Here is a 19,035-nt window from a genome sequence, read left to right on the forward strand (position 1 = left end):
CAGACATAGACACATGAAAAACATGTGTGACAATGGTGTGGCAGAGACACTGTGCGTTGTATTGCATTAGAGAGCTCATGATAAAAATTGGTACGAGTGATTGGAATACCAGAATGAGAATAGCTTAGAGGATAGTGTCCAGTACTGCAGCATCTGCTAGTGCTACTATAAATAAAGGGTTATAAACAGTCCCATGTTATGAACCCTAATATCCTGAATTTATGACCTGGATGTTAAAAAAACCCCTCCAGCTAACATTAAGAAAAATACTAAATTTGAATATAAATGCCTTTACCGAGTACATACTTAAATATATGTACAAAATCTCTATTTGTAAAACCATGATTTTCTATCTATCTATCTATCTATCTATCTATCTATCTATCTATCAATCAAAGACATAGGTCATCCTGGCTTCAGAAACTTTCTAAATTCAGAGAGAAGACACTTGAGTTGTTAACTGATGTTTTTAATGGGAAAATTCAGTGTTGGAGATTTGGGTTGTTTACATGTTAAGTTGCAGTGTCATATTTAAAAAAAAAAATAAAATTATCACAACTGAAATCCTGTAATTCCTTGATACTTTCTTTGCAGGTCACAGGTGAAAATAAGGCTGTCCACCCTCTCTGCATTAGCACTGGAAATTACCTGGACAGCATGTAACTGTCCTTGAAAGAAAGGCTCAGGTGTGTAATTATTCTCTATACTTAGAGAACTGATGCTACAGAAAAAATATGAATACTAAAACCAAACCACTGTTGTTAAAAGCAAGTATATATTTGAGTCTCTGGATTTATGTACCTTTATCTGTTCTTCTCAATTAGTCAGAACATCTACCATCAGGGACGTGGCCTGTTATTTCTCCACTGACTGCAGAAAGCCAAGGGCTGGCAACCTGGACAGTGGCCAGGATGAATCCTTCATCACAGTCTCTGGCAGAGGAGTAAATACCACATGTGGCAGGTGGTGGAGGAATTGGGCATTTGATATCTGCTCAGATTTCAGCCCAAGAAGCTCACTGTGTGGAGTGCAGTAGGGTCTCATGAGAACAGCACACGTCCATAGAGATCTCAGGAGATAATAGCTACCATGCTCATGTATTCTCTTGTTCCTGCTTCAGCTCCTGTTTGTGTAGCTGAATCTTTGCCACTGATTTCAGAGTGACTAGCACTTCATCCTCTCTTTCCACTGGTCTCTCAGCCTACTATCTGTTTCATAAATTCGGTTTAAATACAACAGAGAAAAAAGAACACATTAAAAGTCACTGAATGGCATTTTGATTTGACAGATGCAACAAAGGGTACAATGGATTATAGAATATAGTGGTGCAAAATACAAACAGATTTCTGCAATGTTCATTTCCCAAATAGAATGAGATTTTTCTCTGTTTAAGAGTTGTCTTGCTAGTGTAATCAAAAAACTGCCAAGAAGAAGTAGCAGTCTGTAGTCTGAAAAACCTGACCCTCAGGAAGAGAATATCAGCAAGTATGAGAGTAATTTCTAAAATCAACAGATGAGTTTAGACATGTTGCATCAAAATGGTGTTGTTTCTTTGCTTAGAATTTTGTATTTTGTGTGACACTTTTAACATATCAATTATTCAGAGTTCTTATTTAGTGTAAAAGATATTTGTCTTCATGCAACCTTTTAATAAATAGTGAGCAAATAAGGACTATTTGTAGTCAAAACTAGGAAAATAGGATAAGCTTAATAATTCTCTTTAGACTGTCAAATAGCAACAGATAAGTGGGAAAAAAGAGTAGACTGAAAAAAAAACCACCCAAACCCCAACAACATTGTATCAATACAACTTCATTGTTGAAATTTACTGAGAAGAAATGTGGTTTAGCTACTAGAAGTACCCTTCAGGCCCTATGTGGAAGGAAACAACTCAGACCCATGAGGATGTGGAAGGTCAGGCACTCTGATTGCAAGTAAGGTTGAGTGAGGCAGCATAGGGTGCACAAGCTGAAAAGAGAGAGGAGTACTTAGCAGAGCACTCTGATTTAAAGAGCTGCTTGTAAAGGTGTTGATATAAATAGTCCCCTGTTTTTCATACAGTCTCCATGTCTTGCATCAGTACTGGAACTAGCAGAATAAATGATTTGGTGGAAGGGGAAAAATGGGAAATGAAGCCTTTTCTATCAAAGTCAATTAAACAGTGTAAAGGTATTTCACACAAAAAAACCCCCACAAACAAACAAACCAACCAACTAAAAAAACCTGTGTATTTTACCCAGAGATGTACAATTGCAGCTTTCATCACAGTCAAGGAGTATAGAAAAATGAACAGTTGCCTATCCCAGAGACTCTGAACAGGATGAAAGTTAGTTGGGAATGCCATATAAGAAAAAACAAACAAACAAACAAACAAACAAATAGTGACAAATTTCAGATAAGTGAAAAACACAAATTCCTCAAAAGCTAACATTTATCCATTACTTGGTTCAGAATATATTGCTTGACAATTCTTCTTTCTGTACTTGGTTTTCAGAGTTTTAAAACTATGAAAAACACTTCCAAAAGACAGTTACTTTCCTGTGCCTGTAGCATGGTCTATCCCTGTTTTAAGCATATGTTTTCCTAGATAACACACAAACAAAAACTCTTAAAACATTCAAAGTATTGTATTTTCCTGAGAAGTGGTTTAAATTAGGAACTGCTCTGCAGAAATTAATATGGCTCCACAGAGCCACAGCTCTGAATACAAATCCTTGTATTCAGACTACATTGCTTATTACATTAAACAGTTCTGTCTTTTTCTGTTTCCTACTAGGGGAATGCTCAAACTGAACATATTTCAACAAATTTTATCCAATAAAGATGGAAAATTTAGGGGATTAGATGAAAAACTGCAGTATTTTTTTTAGTGGGGGTTTTGATAGCTTCAGTTTCATAAGCAAAGAGGTACAGATCCTATCAAATATTTATTCCTGCTCCTTGTAATTGCTGTTCATCTTCTAAGAAGACAACTTGTAAGAGAAGAATATTTGGTCCAATGATCATGAATTTTGTATCAAAGTTATCATTTCATAGCTTTAATGCTCAAACAGTTGTTCTTAGTGTTCTCAGCTAATTGGAGAAATAATTTCCATTTAATTTAAAAAACTTGTGATTTCTATGACAGCCTCAGAAATATTCTTTTGAGAATGGGGCTCTTTTCCCAGCATCGGAGGTAAGGGAAACCCAATAGTCCAGCAACTAGAAAAGCAATTTTAAGCTGAATAGCATTCTCATTATTTAGTGGATTTCTGTGTGCTTTGCAACAGGGAATTCCTAAAAAACATGCAGAAGTGTATGCTCGTGTGTACTCAACATGCAAATAGGAAATAAATTGAGAAAAAAAAAAAAGGAAATTCAGAAAAAGGGTCAAAAGTCCCTCCCTATTTAGTGAAGTTACTGCAACTATAGATAAACATTATTGTAAAAGACCTAACACAAGTGTTCCAGCCTCTGACTTCTATCTTTTCTGCAGCATCCCTGTTGTGCAGGATGAGGCTTTGATACTACTCAATGCTCCAGCCTACACAAATCAGTCAGAGCATCCAGCATTCTAATCTTATATCATTTTTGTGACTCAAGTCGAATGGGAGTGTGGATTACTGAGGCACTTGGCTTGAGATGGTGATAATGGGAAGCCTAGTCTGAATCAAATACAACAAACTCCTGTTTTGTTGGGTTGCTCTCTCTGGGAATTCTGGGGGACCCTGGACCTGAGCAAGAATTGGAGATCTGCAAGTGATTTTTCAGAGTCTGCATGTACCCTGTGATAATCTGAACCTGGGCATTTGGCTGGCAGAGTTAATGTTACTGCAAAAGAGTGCAGCATTAAAACAGGGCTGTGAAAATAGATGACTATTGATTTGGCATAGGAAAGTGAGCATACTGGTTAAATACACACTCTGGTATGCATACTTTTGCGATAACAGTCGTTATTTATCCCTTAGACATTTATGACTTCTTTAAAAACTTTATTGTTGTATAAATTCATACTTGGGCACCTTATAAAAGTAGATTTGTGACAGCATAATAGTCCATAAAGAAAACACAGTTTTAAGAACTAGACTACAGATTCTGTGGTTTGCCAACTTAATGCAATGCCACTCAAAGCCACCAAAACCATATTCTGAGACCTTGAACAGCTTTTCATGCTATGCAACCAGACCTTCTTTCTTCCTAAAAGCACTCTTCAAAAGTGGATCATTAGTTTGATATCAGGTGAATCCATCTGCTTCCTCTCCATATATACATTCAGTGAATTCAAAAGCCTTTCTAAAACATTACCAATGCTTTGGGAAAATGCACTGGGAAATTCAAAGGTTTCCAGCACACAGAATATCAGCTCTGCAATTTTTCTCCTTGAAGTCCCACGAGAGATAATGTATTAATCATTTGCCAAATTACTATTTTCAAATCCAAGCTGTTTGTTATTTTTAGTTATTTAGTTGTATGAAGACAGAAAATGTCTTTTATCACTTTCTATTATATTTCATACCTATTTCAGATAAAAAGCAGATCAGGCCAAATGTTCAGCCAATTAGAGGAAAAATATTCACTGTCATGTTGTATACAAGGTGAAGTTCAAACATGCAAAAATATTTTAGGGTAAAAATATTGCCTTTCACTTACATCTGCTAAACAGTCCAGGCAAACTACTGTAAAAAGCTGGTTGCACAACACTTTGAATATTGTGTTAATAAAGCCAGTTGTAAATTGGGATGGTGGCTGTGTTGGATAATTGTGAATCTTAGGCACTAACCTGATAATTAGTATTAAAAGGAGCTGTGGCTCCAAACATTTACTACTGTAGTTCTAATTTATGGGTAGAGTCTATAACAAAATATTAATTACCAGAACTAAAAATAAACAACAATCTTCATACTTAATCAAATAATGTTGCACTAGTTATGTTTGCCACAAAAAAAATGATTCCTTAGAAAAGCTGTGTACTGTTTATAAAAAGGCATTATAAAGAAAATTCCTTAACCTTATAGCATTTTAGTCATCACACTAATTGTTGAGTTCTTCATGAAACAAATACATGGGAATTTCTTATGTCTTTTCCAAAAGACTGCAAAGTGAAATTGCTGCTGGTAAAATCCTATTTAGCTTATCTGAAATATGGTGATGCCAGCAAAAAAATGTGTTTCTAAGTTTTTAGGTATGTGTAGTTGTTGTGTTAGAATCCTTCAAAGAATTTTTTTTTTTTTTTTGCTTATGCTCCATTTGCAAAGGGGCAAATGATTGAATTTGCTTCAGTGAATTGAACTTATACAGCTTCCTGCTGGGTACTGGGGAGCATTTATGGAACACCACCTGGAGGGCAGCTGCTCTTTTCTCCTAGCCCTGAATATCATTAAATTTCAGCAGCAACATGACACACTGTAGAAAATTTTGTTTTAAGGCTGCACTCTTCTGTGCTGTTGTTGTCAAGAGCAAAGAGAAGCAGGGGGGCATTTCTGGAAAGCGAGAGTGATAGATTTCATTCCTTGTCAGCAAGTGCTCACAACCAGGAAAAGCAAAATGACTGGAAGTATAAAAGCGACTTTTTTTTTTTTTCATTGAGGGTGGATGAAAAAACAGTCACTAGGAAGATATATATTTCAAAACAACGCATTATCTTTTTGTAAATATAAGTGTTTATGATCTGTTCTGAAGCATTCATAATTTAACTTCATATTTGAGCAGCAGAATGTCTTCACTTAAGAAAGGAGAGCAATTGCTAACTTTATCTTGCACTTATGGGTGACACTGGAGCTGCCCTAAGAACTCATTTTCTTATAACTATTTGCTTAAGCATTTCACTACCAGATTAAGCTGAAGACAAGATTGCAGTGAAATGTTGTGAAGTACTGCATTATGCCTTTGCCTTCCAAAAGAGCAAAGAACTGTGGCTCTATGGGTTTTACACATTCTGAGCAAGATTTTTTTTCATTACAGTTAAGAAATCTTTTGTATAAAGAGCAGAGGTAAGATAAGACCAGCTTGTGGCAGCTCACATCTATTGCTGTGCTTCAGGTTTTTTTGCTCTTCTAGTTTCCAGCGCTAAGTGTCAAAACCAATATGAAAAAAGGACTGCAGTCCCCTGAGAATTACATACAGTGCATGGTCCAGCTTTCTGTGCCTCTTGTATTCCCTGAAGCCTACAGAGGTCACCTTGCTGGTACTAACAGGAAAACTGGCACAGCAATCAGATAGAGCAATCTATATACAATAAATGTTACAAAGGTGATTTACCTGCCCAGTGCCTTGCTATATAATTTCAGTGTTTTTCAGCAAACTATGACAATTAATTCATATTTCTGCATATTATGACCTCTACATTTCCCTTCATCATCCCATGTTTCACCTTTTCCCCGTACTCTCTTTGCTACTTGCATCAGCTCCCAATTCCCCTCTCATTCCTCTTTAGTTCACCACTAAAATACCTGATAGAAGCACAAGTGTGGTCTCTAAAATGAGCTAGAGTGTTGTACAACTGGACAGCAATTAATATTGCTGTGCAATACTAATATTGACAATTTCTTCTCAAAGAAAAATCCAGAAATATGTGATTTTACCAAAATCACATTGTTACTGAAAAATACATGACTTTCAACAGCAGTGAGAAATTACTTTTATACATGGGAAAATCTCAATAAAGAAAATCTGAATAAACTCAAAATTCACATTTCTTGTTGATTTAATTTAAAAGTCTGTTTCAAATAGAACAGTTAACAGAAAGTTACTTACTTGCAAATTGAAATATCTCTGCTCTCATGCTAGCATTTCTAAATCAGTAGCTTTCATAGTGTTCTCCATGAGCAGCATTTCAGTCAGCAGTTCCAGTTTTGTCTGGGTAGTCTTTCAAAATTCACAGTGACTACATATATTGGCACTTTGGGAACAACAAAGGACCCTCAATCTGGAACAAAGCATCACTGTTCTAGGTATTACCCAAACTCTGAACCAGACAGAGGTACCAGGTCATAGATAAATAGGTAAATATTTTGGGTTCCCAAAAGAGATAGTGGAACAGTGACGACCTGACTTGGACTAGATGGCTTAACAGGGTAATCAGGACTGGTTTTTCCTCATGGCCACCAGAACTGACTAATGTTAACTTTCTTACAGGAAGAAAATATTGTATTTGAAACAACTTCAACTCTTGCATATTAGTTGAAGGAACCAAAAATGATCAGTGTTGGCAAAGCAGCTCTTATCACTGAGATTACACAGAGTAGGAGCTGCAAGACCAGCACTTCCAGTTGATTCAGAATCCTAGATTTAAATACAAAATTATTTCTGAGGGGAAACAACAGTGGCCATTCTGAAAGCCAGGAGAGGCCCATGTAGGATAGAGGCAGGTTCCAAGTGGAAGGTGGGGTTGCTAAACTGTTCTCCAAAAGCAAACAAGACTGCTGTTTCCACATTTTCCAAGCTCAGTGCCCAGGAAAACTAGAAAAGTTTTTCTACATTGCAAGAAAGCTCATACTTAGTGAAGATATTGAGTTTGTCTATATTTCTTCTGCCACAACAACTTTGCTGTAAATGAAAACCCATGTACAGTGAACACCAAATAATGGATTTTCAGACTAGCACTGAAATGAAAAAGATGTCTCTGGGTAAGACTGGTGTCTAGATAAAACACAAATTCAATCTCTCTGTGAAGCAATTGTGAATAATCAGAAATTTGTAGAGTCACTAAAATACATTACCAGAAGAACACAGAAGTGGAACAATAGGACAATATTTATTTTTTTTTTTACTGGAGAATACAAGTAGGTGGTTCTCCCAAATAATTATCTATTTCAAGAGAAAAATGTCCACATGAGAAAACCCCATTATTCCATTTCACGTATCTCACTCCTTGGATTGGCTTCAGTTTTGATCTTTACCCTGTCCCAAAATAGGAGCAACTGAATGGTACAAGCTATTTTTTCAAATGTGACTCCTCAGCATATTCATTTAGCTTCAAGACTGTATGGTGAAGAGTCCACAGGACTGTAATGGGGAGAATTCCAGGGTTATTCCTGTCCTATCAGGCTTACTGTGTAGCCTTAGATAAATTATCTTAGTGCTGGCTCAGACCTTCTGTTCCTGCTTTGATTTGTTTATGTGTAAATTGCCAAATGAAGAGCTTGGAGAGAACTCTGAATTTGTGTGTAGCTGGTTAGCTGCCCCCTTTCTTCTCTTGAAATTTAGAAAGTGAAGAAGAAAGGAGATGCAAAGGTATGCAGAAGGGGTTGGGCAGACTTCTGCTAATCTTATTCACAAGAGATGATTGTTTACAGTCAATTTACCCTGCAAGGTGAGGAATATACTGGACTAAATTTGTACCTGAATGAAGGTTTTAAGCATAGGTTTAGGATTTGGGGCAAGCCTATGCTTAATAAATGGTTCTCGCTATACACTACTTAGCCTGCAGCACAGATAATGCCCTGGGCCACACAGTCAGGCCCCTCCAGGGCAGAAAACAGAAATCAGGAAGAGGTTTCTAGCTCCCTGTACCATCCTCTTCTGACCAGTACTGACGGTGCAGGCAGAACCCCAAAACTGCAGCTCCCTTCCATAAATTTCTGATAATAATTCCTTACCTTAGGCTTCACCTTGTCATAAAATATCAACCACTCTGCAAATAGAAAGTACAATTAATTATTAATTTCTGGTTTATTATTGACTGGCTGTTTTGTCAAACAAACTATATGATAACCTGTAATAAACTCTTTCTATTTGCTGCTCTGACTTAGCAATTCCTAATAGAGCAAAACTGAAAAAATAAGATCAAGTCTCAGCTGACTTACAAAGATCATTAGTAACCATGTCTTGTACGCAAGAACTGGATTCAGGCCATGCTGACACAAGACAATCAGTTTCCTACACTTGGAGGATGCTGTAATGAAATGCCTGATCTGATGAAGTTAGAGGCGTTATGATATTTTCATCATCGTGCAATAAAGCATCAGGAAACATTCAAGCCTCTAATGTTTTTGAATATCTTGGTGGTGTTAATACTAACAGTGCACAGACTGCAATGTAAGGGAACGAGGAAGGAGAAGGGCAGACAGCTTGGACTTTTGGTTTAAGGTGAACACTCTTCTCCAAATTAATTTGTTCTCCATCCTTAAGTGACTGGTAGAGTCAGGGTTTTGCATGCACCTGGAATGCCCTAGCATATTCATAAATAAGAAACTATGGATAGAATAAGTAAATGTTTCTCATTTTTTACTACAAAGCAAAAGCTATCAAAGGGAATAGTTTGCTGGGTTTTTTTCAGTTACCTGGTTTTGGTGAATATTTAGTAGTATTCTTCTAGGAAATGAAAGAACACAAGGTGATTTTTCACAGTAATTAGTACTGTGCTTTTATATGCATAAACATTTGCCATAAGTTATTATCCGAATTTATAACAAATTAATAAAAATGGAAAATTAAAACCGAAGTGCTAACAGAAGTGCTGCTTGACCAGAGTGCCAGTCACACTCATTATATTTAATTCATTCCTGTAAATTCAGCAGGGCTTTGTGTAGAAATAAAACAAACAGCATTTCTATGTGCCTTCATTGTTTAGCTACTATGCAATTTTTTTTTGACTGCTGATATTATTTACAACTAGGAGGATTGTTTGTTTATTTTCCATTTGGAAAAAAAAATAGGCAATGAAACATTTGTTAAATTTATTTCTTTTTTAAACAATTGTAATAGAAAGATTTACATGGACATAACAAAACAAGGACATAAAGAGCTTTATAAAGAACTTCATATAACCTTTTTTCTCTAAATATATACAATTAATAGGAATATTATATGGTTTGCTTGTTTATTCAGTAATGAAGCTCTAATTTCCATTTTCACTGTACAGCTGTTGCACTTCCATCACTTGGATTCTGCCAGCACAAGCCCAAGCTCAGGATTACCAGCAAGAACAGTCTGCCTGGAGGGAAAAGTCAGGGCAGCCCAAAAGGCCAGTATCCCAGCTTCTCCAAGCCAAGCTCTGCAAAACTGTGCAGAGGTAGCTAGGATGGGACTACAGCCAGGGCACCTGGAGGATGTGCTGACTTGACACTTCAAGTAGCTCCTGCCTACGCTATGGAGCTTCACAGCAATCTGGGAAGGAGGTTACCTTGTGTGTGCAGAGCCAGCACACACAACATGGAGCTCGTGGGCTGCGGCTCCAGACATCACACACTGCTTTCACAGCTCTCATGTGGAAAAGAACAGGTCACATTATGGCCTTGCCCCTGGGTATATTTAATTTTGTGATTAGGAAATGGCATGGGACTTAGGTGGTATTTAGATCAAAGACCTTCTTAGCAGAACCCCTACAGATTTTTGCAGAATTCTGCTCACTGGGTGACTCCCGTAAATCTAAAATCTTTTGGGCATATGCCTCAGAGTGGCGTTTCCCTTACTCTAAAATATACAAAAGGTAGTGACCAGCAGATTCTAATCAGGCGAGCACATGGGACATGAGACTTGTTAAGTGTCTTTCCTGCAGGTCGTGTTGCTGCCTCCTTCATGGCAGCAGAGTCGAAGGAAACACCCTCTGCCCATTTTATAAGTTTTGATGTTATTTGGCTGTAAGTGAGGGCTAGGCCAGCTGCAGTCCTCCACTGCTCTTCAGGAGGAAGGAAAAAGTAAATGACAAATCTGTGTGTCTGCATCTATTCAACATGCTTTATATCTCTAACAGGTATGCCAATGTGACACCTAATAAATACATTTTGTTACACATTTTTGTCACATCCTTGCTAAATTTCCACATTCTAAAGAACATGATGGACTAAAAAGACTTCCTTCCCCTCCCCCATCTAAAAATACTATGCAAATCCCATGTAATAAATATGATTATCATTCTAGACTTCATGAAGAGAAGCTTTAAGCATATTGCATAAATTAAGTACATAACATAACAAATCCTATATGAGTTGTAAATAGTCTCCAACTAAGCAGGTTAACTGGCACACAAGTGTGAAATATTGCACAGTGAAACCTGTGTGCCCTAAGAGACTACCCTAGGGTACTGGCTTTACAACATCAAATTACCCATATTAAGCAAACTGGCTCTGCAATTTAGCCAGAGAGGGTCTATAATTGGTTCAAGGTACAACACCTGTTCCTAAGAGACCTGCTAAAACACTATGGATTTCAGTGTCTATAGGCCAACAATGCAAAGGTATACCATTATGAATAAAATTTGTCACTCAGAATTGTTTTGAATTTTGTGGAAGATTTCATATCAAAATAAAACATGCTAAAAATAACTTTTCCATTTTATTTTGTGTCACTGAAGTCATGGCAGCTGAATAATTAAAATTAGGATAAAATTAAAATTGTGTTAAATTCATGTAGTGAATGTACATACATCAATTTTTCAGAAACAAATAAACATTTCCATTTAAACAAGCTTAGTAACGGTAATTTCTGATATCAAATATCTGTGATATAATCTCTTATGGGATTCCCTTCACCTTTTTTCAAGTACAGTTTTCAAACACTTTTAATAAGGGACACATCTCATCTAAATTTTTCTCCTGTCCTAAAATGTGACTTGGTAAAAAGGGCAAGAGGAGGCTCTGGATTCATTATCACTCTAATTTTTGTAACCAACAAGCTCAGTTTGTAAGTAAATTTCTAACTACCAGCTGCACAAACTCAGCCTGGGTCCTGGATCCTTTCCATCTCATGCATCACCACCAGTAATAAATGTCCTGTATGCCAGAATATGTCCTCCATGGCATCTGTGCAATCCCAGTGCCATCCATGAATTTGCACAGGTGTTGCTGGAGCCAGACTTTCAAATCAATAGGGTTACACACAAGTGGCTGAGGAAATTATCTTCCAAACAGAACTACTAGTACTACAGTGATATGTGGGAAGGAAGGGACCCTATCTGACTCGTAGAGCCAGGTTTTACTCTCACAACCAGGACGAAAAGTGTTATGTCTTGCAAACAAAAGTCTGAGAGGGGTGAGATGTATGTGAAACATCTCAACAGTATTTTTTATGCTGTTTCTTAGAGAATAAAGCGGGTTTGCACTGTTCTTTTGCTCAAAGAACACATTCAGATTTTTTTTTTTTTAGTAAGATGTACTTTGCAATTGGGATGACATTATGAAAGAAGGTAAGTGGTACATCTTGGTGTCTTAAAACGTCTCCTTGTCTAAGATCAGAACTGAGAGGAAATGGCCCGCCCATATTGTCCCAGTGAGACAGCATCATCATCCAGTGCCTCAGAGGAGGGTGCTGGACCAACAGCCATACTCCAGGATGCCAGACTTGGAGTCACAACATAGCTGTAAGAATAAGGTTACTTTCTGCTCCATTTTTAAGCCCTGGATTATTTCAACCAATGTACAAAAATTCTTTGTCTCAAGATGTCCTTGATGATCATCTGTTTGCAAGCAGTGGTCAGGCTATGTTTCTAGAGCTACCTACAGGCAGTAAGCATTCAAAGGCAGTACTTCTGTCATAGCTCTGTTGTGACCAGGAGTAGACCTGTGCATTGGATGATGAATACGTGGAATACTTAGCTCTGGCAGGAGATGAATTAGGAGGAGCTGTTCCTTCTCCTTTTAACACCTTCTCTGGCTCCAGTTGGACCCTCCAGCAGCAGAGGATCACACTGTCCAGGAAAATACTACACTTTGTGCTGAGTAGCCAGAAAATCACCATGGCACTGCCCTCACCAGAGCGGTATCTGATGTACATACTTTTGACACAATAAAGATTTCAGCACACAAAATCAGGGTGAAATACGTCTGGATATCTTTGTCTGCATTTAGTTTCAAATTGGATTTAAACTGAGTTTTTCTAGATTTTTTTTCTAAACTAGTTTATCCTCTCAAATGATTACTCTATTTCAGTTAAATCAGTGCACTTCACTTCTTTATCTGAAGTTTGGTTGTTACACCTGTCAGCTTCGGACACCTATACACTTGCATTTTCAAAACAAAGACTTTGTGTAAACTAGTCTTAAGCAATCTCAACTCCAAGAGCATGTGGTAGCTATTGTACAGCAGCTGGAAAAACAGGAGAGGATGCCATTTTCCTAGCAATGACAAGGAAGCTGAATTTTTCATGTGAATTAGCAGTTTAAGATAAAACCTCTAAGGAAGAGAAGATTTACTAAATTTTAAAAAACACAGTTGGTGTGCCTTTTCACTATTTTACCCTGTGCTAACTAACATAAGGTAAGACCACTGCTTATTTCTTTCCTCGTGAATGCAAGACTCAAGGAATTTATGTTTATTCCAGAAAAGATCCCTATAAAATGCATCTGTGAACTAACTTCATGGTTGACCACTCTGCTCAGAATTCATTATATGTTTTCTGTTAAGACAAAACTCTCTTGACACTGTAATTCTTTCTTCTTCCATTTTCAATCCACAGCTTGTGACTGAAACTACTTCCCACACCTTGCAGAAGGTGCGTAACTCCAGTTTTCCCACACATTCCACAGGCAAAGTCATTTTGGGCTCTCCAGACAAAAATCTGCAGAACAATTCAGAACAGGCAAGAAATAAATAGCCAGAAGAACACTGTACTCATAGTACTATTTATCATCAGAGTTAGCACAGTAAAAACCTTGGCTCTCAATTTACTCAAATTTATCACAGAGACCAGGCATAGGAATATCCTCCACTTTTTCTAAAACAGTATTTCTTAAACAACGAACTTTTTTTGCTCATATTTAATTCCTGGTTGGTAGTTAAAATGTTGCAAGGACAGCATAAGGTCAGTCTCTTAAAAACATGGATCACTTCACCTTTTTAAACACTGTTGAGGGTAGATGTAAGCCTATCGGGTCACATGCAGAGGGCCTATACTCCCATGTGAAGTGTTTCCTACTGGCTTCAGGCCTCTGGAGGCACCTCAGCAGCTTCTTGCCTCAGAGACCTCAGTGCTTTCATGCCATTCTCATGCTGCACAGCACTCAGAATAACACATCCCCTGAACCAGAGCACTCGGAATTGCAGTGTAGATGCAGACGCACAAAACCAGCCTCCATCCAAGGGGACAAGCGTTAACCTCTCTAGTGAATCCTGTTTTACCTGTTTCCTCTCACTTTCTGTCATAGCCCATCCTCCTATTAACCTAGATAATGGAAGATGATTATTCATTTGAATTTCAAGAGAATGAGTAGTGGGCTGTTAGCTCTAACTGCTGTACTCTAATAGGAATATACATGCATGCATACAATTATTGAACTGCTTTTAGAACAGAAAATTATTTCATTTTAACAGTAATATCTACTTATCCATGTACATCTTTTAATCAGATTTCTAAAATCCTGGAGTTTTCTTTTTTTCCTAGAGTGTGGCTGTTATTTATCAGTCTGTCTTCAGATTCATTATTTTCCTAGTGCTACCTCAAAATACAACAAAAAACAATCAGAACATACCATTTAACAAGCATTAGAAAATGGTAATGATGTTTACATTTAAGAAATCACGTCTGAGGAAAAACTGAAATGCTGCCAAGACACTTCAGAAAATGAGATATACCACAAAACCAGAAAAATGGTATTTATGAATGTTACATGACACCTATAGTATTAATACATGTCTTCACAGGGACATACATGAAGGAGAAGAAACAACCCAGAAGAAGTCTGGTGTAATGACAGTGGCTTCAATTTACACTAAAGCTTTATTAAAAATGATCTCTCCTGACCTTAATGTGTTAGATGTCAGGTTCTATCATCCTAGTGGATGGAATCCCAGTCTTATCAATATTGATTATATGGTTTCTATTGCAATTGAATGAAAGTTTTCCAAAACAGTTCATGGCTTTTGGAAAATGATGTTTCAAAAAAATAACAGTATTTTTTGAAAATTCATTGCTTTGATTAATTTCACAGGAAATAAAGATTCAATTTTCTCTTCATCAGCTTGAATTTTATGTGATTATATGACATAATGAAATCTCCCATAAAGCTGAAATACCAACAACAGATTAAAATATTTTGACACATTTCATTTTGCAAAACCACACCATTATTTCTTTCTGGATTCAAAATGCATGTAAAAACCTCAGACTCTCTCACAGGGTATCTGAATACTGGTATTTACAGGAGAAATACTAAGAAATAGGATTAACTGAGACAGTGGTATTCTGCTATCACTCCAGTAAGGGGTTCCAGCAGCAGCAAAGCTGCTTTCCCGGGAGGCAGTCAGGCACCTACGTACTCCTGAGACTCCTGTCCACATCGTCATTAAAGAAACATACTTTCACTCTTTCCAAAATCCTTGCGACACACACGGCTCTACAGTGTTATCAATTTGATTCAGTCCTCACCCGGATAGAGCGGAAAGTGCTAAACTCACAGCCCTCTTGGAAGGAATGCCCTGTCCTGCCAACAGCACTCCTTGGAGAGAACACAGCTGACCACAGCTGCGACAAGAACTCAGGCACTCCCTCACCAAGGTACTGCACACTCTCCTCATGTGGTTTCTCTAAATTTCAACATTTTATGATGGATCGAGAACCCTGCCAGTCAATTTTTTCATTTTATCTCGTGACTCTCAAAGGATAAGCATTACTATGGAGCTAGATTGTACCACGAGGTGCAATCACAAGGAGAGAGAGATGGCAACAAATCACTGCTGGGGGCACTCACGGACAGGCGGAGCAGTATTTTTCAAAATCTATCTTTACAATGAAGTAGATGAGCCTTCTTCAACTGTGCCCTTTTCCTTCCCGCTACGCTGTACACCCAGATGGGGTCAGGCAGGGGAAGTGACATGGCAATATGTATCTACCTCAAATGTATCCTTCAAACTCCTCCAGACTCCTGACAAGTGTAGCTGAGACCTCGTAGCCCAAAATATCCATAAGATAAAAGAGGTGTGTGACTGAGTTTTTTGTTTGTTTTGTTCCTGTAACAGCACGAGTCACTCTGCAGCTCTATGATATCATAGTCACATCATCCAGACACAGTGATTTTTCTGTGGTCTGAGAGAAATGAACCACTGTGATAATTAGAGGATGATTTACCAGGGGACCTCCTGGCCCTTTAGCACCAGTTCATAGGATGTGCTCTGGCAGAGGAGAGGTTGTGCCAGGGCTCATTCCTCTTGCTGCCATCATTTCTGTATCCATCTAGCCATCACAAAACTTATTAAACTTTTCTTTTTCTAATAACTGCAAGTGGTAGCTGGAAAGACACAAAGGGACCCACAAAACAGTATGGGAATCCATTTTCAGCCTACGTTTCGCAATAAAAATGACCACAGATGCGTAGTACACCACCAGCTTTGGATTCCATAAATTCTGCGATAAAAACAGATACGGGATTGTCCGGAATAGGTGGATCCGCTACGGGCGTCTTGAATATGTCTCGATGTTTCCGGGAACAAACAAACATATAAACAGAAAATGTTTGATGTTTTCTGCAAGTTTTCACCCCGTACTTTGGAAAAGCCGCTTTTATGATCTGCCCAGGGGATGCGGTAAGTGCCTGCAGGTGCGTGCGACGCTGTTCCCGTCGCTTCTGCAGGCAGCACCCGCGTTCCCCGGGGGACCGGTGGATCTGCCCCAGCCCCGCGCACCGTCCGCATCCGCGGCAACGGGAGTGCGTCCGGCTCTGCCCTGCGGCCCCACAGCCCCGTTCGCTACAGACGAGCCCCCGAGACAAGCCCCGGGAGGGCAGGAAGCCACAGCCGCCACCATGGCTGCGGAAGAGAAGCAGACCATGTGCGGGTCGTGGCCAGGGCCGCCCGGGCACCCGCGGCAGGGCCGGTCCCGGTCCCTGCGCTCCCCCCGCGGGCCAGTCGCGCCGCCGCCGCGGAGCTCCAGCGCCCCCTGCCGCACGCCGGCTGCGCCGCGCGGGGCTCCGCCGCCTCCAGGGGCAGCGGGACGCGGGGGGAATCGCCGCCACCCCGCGCCGTCCCGCGCCCGGCGGTGGGGCCCAGCGGACGGAGCCCCCGCGGCGATGCCGCCGACCCCCGGGCGGAGGGAAGGGAAGGGAAGGGAGGGAAGGCAGAGGACGGGACGGGCTCCCCGCAGCGCCGGCAGCGCCGCCCCCTCGGCCGCGCCCCCGCGCGGAGGTGTGTCGGCGCGCCGCGGGGTGGGCGTGGCGGGGGCGGTGCCGGGCGCCGCCATTGGCCGGCGGCGGGAGTGATGTCACCCATATGAGGCGCTGATAACGCGCGGCGCGCGGAGCCCGCGGTTCGGCGGGGCGGGCAGCGCGCGCGCGGCAGGGCGGGCGGCGGCGCGAGGCCGGGGCACGGGCACAGCGCGCGCCCAGCGCACGAGCCCAGCCGCGCCCGACCCGGCCCGGCCCGACCCGACCGCACCGCCCGGCGCGGGCACCGCCACAGCCCCGGCACCGCCACAGCCCCGGCACCGCCACAGCCCCGGCACCGCCACAGCCCCGCCGGCACCCACGGGAGCCGCCTCGCAGCGGGGGCAAGGTGCGGCGGTGGGAGGCGGCGGCGGAGCGGCTTTGTTGGCTCGGGGGGGAGCGGCGCCTCGGCGAGAGCCCACCATGGTGCAGCAGGCGGAGAGTACGGAGGCGGAAAGCAACCTGCCCCGAGAGGCGATGGACACTGAAGAGGGCGAGTTCATGGCTTGCAGCCCCGTTGCTCTGGACGAGAGCGACCCGGACTGGTGCAAAACGGCGTCGGGGCACATAAAGAGACCGATGAACGCGTTCATGGTGTGGTCTAAGATCGAGCGGAGAAAAATCATGGAGCAGTCCCCGGACATGCACAACGCCGAGATCTCCAAGAGGTTGGGCAAGCGGTGGAAAATGCTGAAGGACAGCGAGAAGATCCCTTTCATCCGGGAGGCAGAGAGGCTGCGGCTCAAGCACATGGCTGATTACCCCGACTACAAGTACCGGCCCAGGAAAAAGCCCAAAATGGACCCGTCGACCAAACCCAACGCCAGCCAAAGTCCCGAGAAAAACGCGCCCGCGAGCAGCGGCGGCAGTAAGAGCGCCAAGAGCTCCAGCAAGAAGTGCAGCAAGCTGAAAACCTCCTCCGGCTCTTCGCCCCCCAAGCCGGGAGCCAAAACCGCCCACCACGGGGACTACGCGGGAGACGAGTACGTCTTCGGCACCCTGAAAGTGAGCAGTAAGACGGTTAAGTGCGTCTTCATGGATGAGGATGAGGATGAGGACGAGGACGAGGACGAGCTGCAGCTGCGGATCAAGCAAGAGGCGGAGGAGGAGGACGAGGACGAGGAGCCGGGGCCGCAGCAGCTGCGGCGGTACAATGTGGCCAAAGTGCCGGCCAGCCCTACCTTGAGCTCCTCGGCGGAGTCCACCGAGGGGGCCAGCCTGTACGAGGAGGTGCGGGGCGGCGCCGCGGCTGCGGGCGGCGGCAGCAGACTCTACTACAGCTTCAAGAACATCACCAAGCAGGGCCCACCGCCGCCGCAGCAGCCGCCCGGCCTCTCCCCGGCCTCCTCCCGGTCCATCTCCACCTCGTCGGCCGGCAGCGAGGAGGCGGACGACTTGCTCTTCGACCTCAGCCTCAACTTCTCCCAGCACGGCCACGCCGCCGCCGAGCTGGGGGCGGGCGCCGCCGCCGGCAACCTTTCCCTCTCGCTGGTGGACAAGGACCTGGACTCCTTCAGCGAGGGCAGCCTCGGTTCCCACTTTGAGTTCCCCGACTACTGCACCCCGGAGCTGAGCGAGATGATCGCGGGCGACTGGCTGGAGGCGAACTTCTCCGACCTGGTGTTCACGTACTGAACCGGGGAGGCGGTGAGAGCGGCGGAGCTGGAGCGGCGCGACGCCGGCGATGATGATGATGATGATAATGATTGAAAAAAGTCTTGTTTTCTTTAAAAAAAATCTTGAAGTTAGTTCCGAGCCCGGGAGTTGTGATTTTTTTTTAATTTTTTTTATTATTATTATTTTTATTGCATTTGGTGATCACAACAACAACAGCAAAGGCAAATGGGACTGGGGGAAAAAAGATACAGAAGGCGCTGTTTGAAGCTTGTCGGTCTCTGATTGAAGTCTGGAAGATGGTCTGCAAAGAAGTCTTTTGGCAGCACAACTGTTACTCAAGGGGGTTTGTGGATTTTTTATTTTTTTTTTCC

At 41.9% G+C, this 19,035-nt stretch overlaps 1 protein-coding gene across 1 annotated transcript; it reads left to right on the forward strand.

Moving 5' to 3' along the window:
- The first annotated feature begins 17,375 nt into the window (after positions 1-17,375).
- Positions 17,376-18,771, forward strand: SOX11 (SRY-box transcription factor 11). The gene has a single exon (XM_050316185.1). The coding sequence runs from the start codon at positions 17,471-17,473 to the stop codon at positions 18,680-18,682; it is 1,212 nt and encodes a 403-aa protein (XP_050172142.1). The 5' UTR covers positions 17,376-17,470; the 3' UTR covers positions 18,683-18,771.
- The last annotated feature ends 264 nt before the right edge of the window (positions 18,772-19,035 follow it).

The sequence above is a fragment of the Myiozetetes cayanensis genome, unplaced genomic scaffold (assembly GCF_022539395.1).
Source record: "Myiozetetes cayanensis isolate MyiCay16 unplaced genomic scaffold, myiCay2020 scf2-11, whole genome shotgun sequence".
Classification (NCBI taxonomy): Eukaryota; Metazoa; Chordata; class Aves; order Passeriformes; family Tyrannidae; genus Myiozetetes; species Myiozetetes cayanensis.